This window comes from Hydra vulgaris, chromosome 15 (genome assembly GCF_038396675.1).
Source record: "Hydra vulgaris chromosome 15, alternate assembly HydraT2T_AEP".
In the NCBI taxonomy this organism is placed as follows: Eukaryota; Metazoa; Cnidaria; class Hydrozoa; order Anthoathecata; family Hydridae; genus Hydra; species Hydra vulgaris.
In genome coordinates, this window is record NC_088934.1 from 54,646,235 (window position 1) to 54,648,172 (window position 1,938).

Here is a 1,938-nt window from a genome sequence, read left to right on the forward strand (position 1 = left end):
ACGTTAAATTCAATGTTACATTTTTTTTTATTGTCTCAACACATTTTTATCCATTACTTTCTATGCGTTTTTTAAAATAGGCTCATGAAAGTTAGTAAAAAAATTCCACACACTGTAACTATTTGATTGAGAGAACCAATCATGTTTAGAGGAATAACTCTATCGAATATATGAAAACATTTTAGTCTTTGAATCATTCTCTCAACATGAATGCGCTCACTTGCAATTTGCTGACTTTGTATCACCTCTGTTTCAGTGAATTGTTCGCGATTTTGAAGAAATGATGGAGTGAATAATTTAACTCCGAGTGGACTTCAATAATCTTGTATAGTAAAACCTCTATCTGCCATAACTTCTTCACCGTGATTCCATAAATTTGGATTTAAAAGTCCACTCTTAATGGTTAATTCTTTATCTGATATACTCCCAGGGTAAGCAGCAGATATAAAAGTAAAACCACCTCCTGGGGCAATGCCAACTAAAATCTTTACAGTTGTGTGACTTTTATAGTCAGAATAGAGCAATTTATGTTCAGTCAATGACTGAGGCACAGCTACTTTTATTACGACACAATCAGTGATACATTTATCATTGGGAAATTTATCCTTCATTGACTGAGGCATATTTTGTTTTATTTGAGTTAACGAAGGCCATATGCTAAGGCTACCCAGCTTTATGTTCATAAAGTTCAACCATGTTATAACAGTGTTTCTTACAGTTCCTTCACTTATTGAAAAAGGAAATACTAAATGTCTAATATCATAATTTTTTCTTAATCGCACTAATGTTAATAAATATGCTTCTAAAGGTAACATAGTTCGATTTCTCCCCCTATTTTCATTTTCTTTTGAATGCCTACTATAGAATAAGATAAAGTTTTCTCCATTTTCTCCAGGGTCAAGATATATAAAAACTGTATCAAATGTTTTTCGATTTGGAAATCCTGTGTAATGTTTTAATTCTTTATTACATGAGAAAACATGCTCAACAAATTTATTTTCATCATTAGGTATTGCTTCTTTTATTTTCTTATTTTCATTTTGCAACTGTTTCATGTTTAATTTTCTATAAAGGAGTGGATCTCTATTTGAGCTACTGCTTGTTTTGTTAAGAACATCATTGTCAGGCAAATCTATACTTTTTTGGGGAGATTGTCTATAACCTGGTGATTTTTTTTCCTTTTCACTAGCTTTGAAATTATTCCAGCTATGAAGTGATCGTTTAGCACCTTTTCTTAAAGTGCATCTAGTACCTCCAGCAGCTTTTAAAATGTCCTGCGCTTTAAAATGAGAGCAGCATACATATGATGAGCTAGTAACATTAAAACTATCTAAACCATTTTTACGCTTTATCAAGTTGCACCAAAGAGAAATTTCATTTTTATCTTTCGGAAAATGAAAGAATTTAATGCCAGAAGCCTTTCGTTCTCCAAATTCCATAATATAGCTTCGATTTAAGCAATTATAGGCAGCACATTATTTGCCAGATGATTTTCTTATAGGTTTTTTATAAGAAGACATTTTTTGTTTACAAACGGTATAACCTAAGCCTCGTTTTGGAATTATGCGGACGTTTATTTATGAAAAGGTCTATAAAAAATCTCTTAATAATCCGGATAATTACCGTGGAATTAGCATTTTACCTACCTTTATCAAACTTCTAGAATATCTAATCTTGCATTTATGTCCTAATATAATAGATAGCCATCTCCATCAGCTTGGTTTAAAAAAAAACAGTTCTACACTCCACGCAGAATTTTTATTGAGCGAAACCATTAAGCACTATGACAGGTTTCAAACATATGTAATATCAAACTTTATAAAGCTTAACACTGAAAAAACGGAATTTCTGATTTCTGGTAAAAGTTTGATTCCGAACAACGTTCTTCAAATTAACGGAAGCTATATATGTCTCCAAAATAAGTTAAAACATCTGGGT

General features: G+C 31.5%; 1 protein-coding gene across 1 annotated transcript; it reads right to left on the bottom strand.

The window, feature by feature from the left end:
• Nucleotides 1–314: 314 nt before the first annotated feature.
• On the bottom strand, nucleotides 315–1,439 carry LOC136092078 (uncharacterized). Its single transcript, XM_065819798.1, has one exon. It carries the CDS (start codon nucleotides 1,437–1,439, stop codon nucleotides 315–317), a length of 1,125 nt encoding a protein of 374 aa, XP_065675870.1.
• Between the last annotated feature and the right edge of the window lie 499 nt (nucleotides 1,440–1,938).

Coding starts and splice junctions, on each gene's coding strand:
- LOC136092078 (XM_065819798.1), bottom strand. CDS start 1,439: ATGGAATTTGGAGAACGAAAGGCTTCTGGCATTAAATTCTTTCATTTT.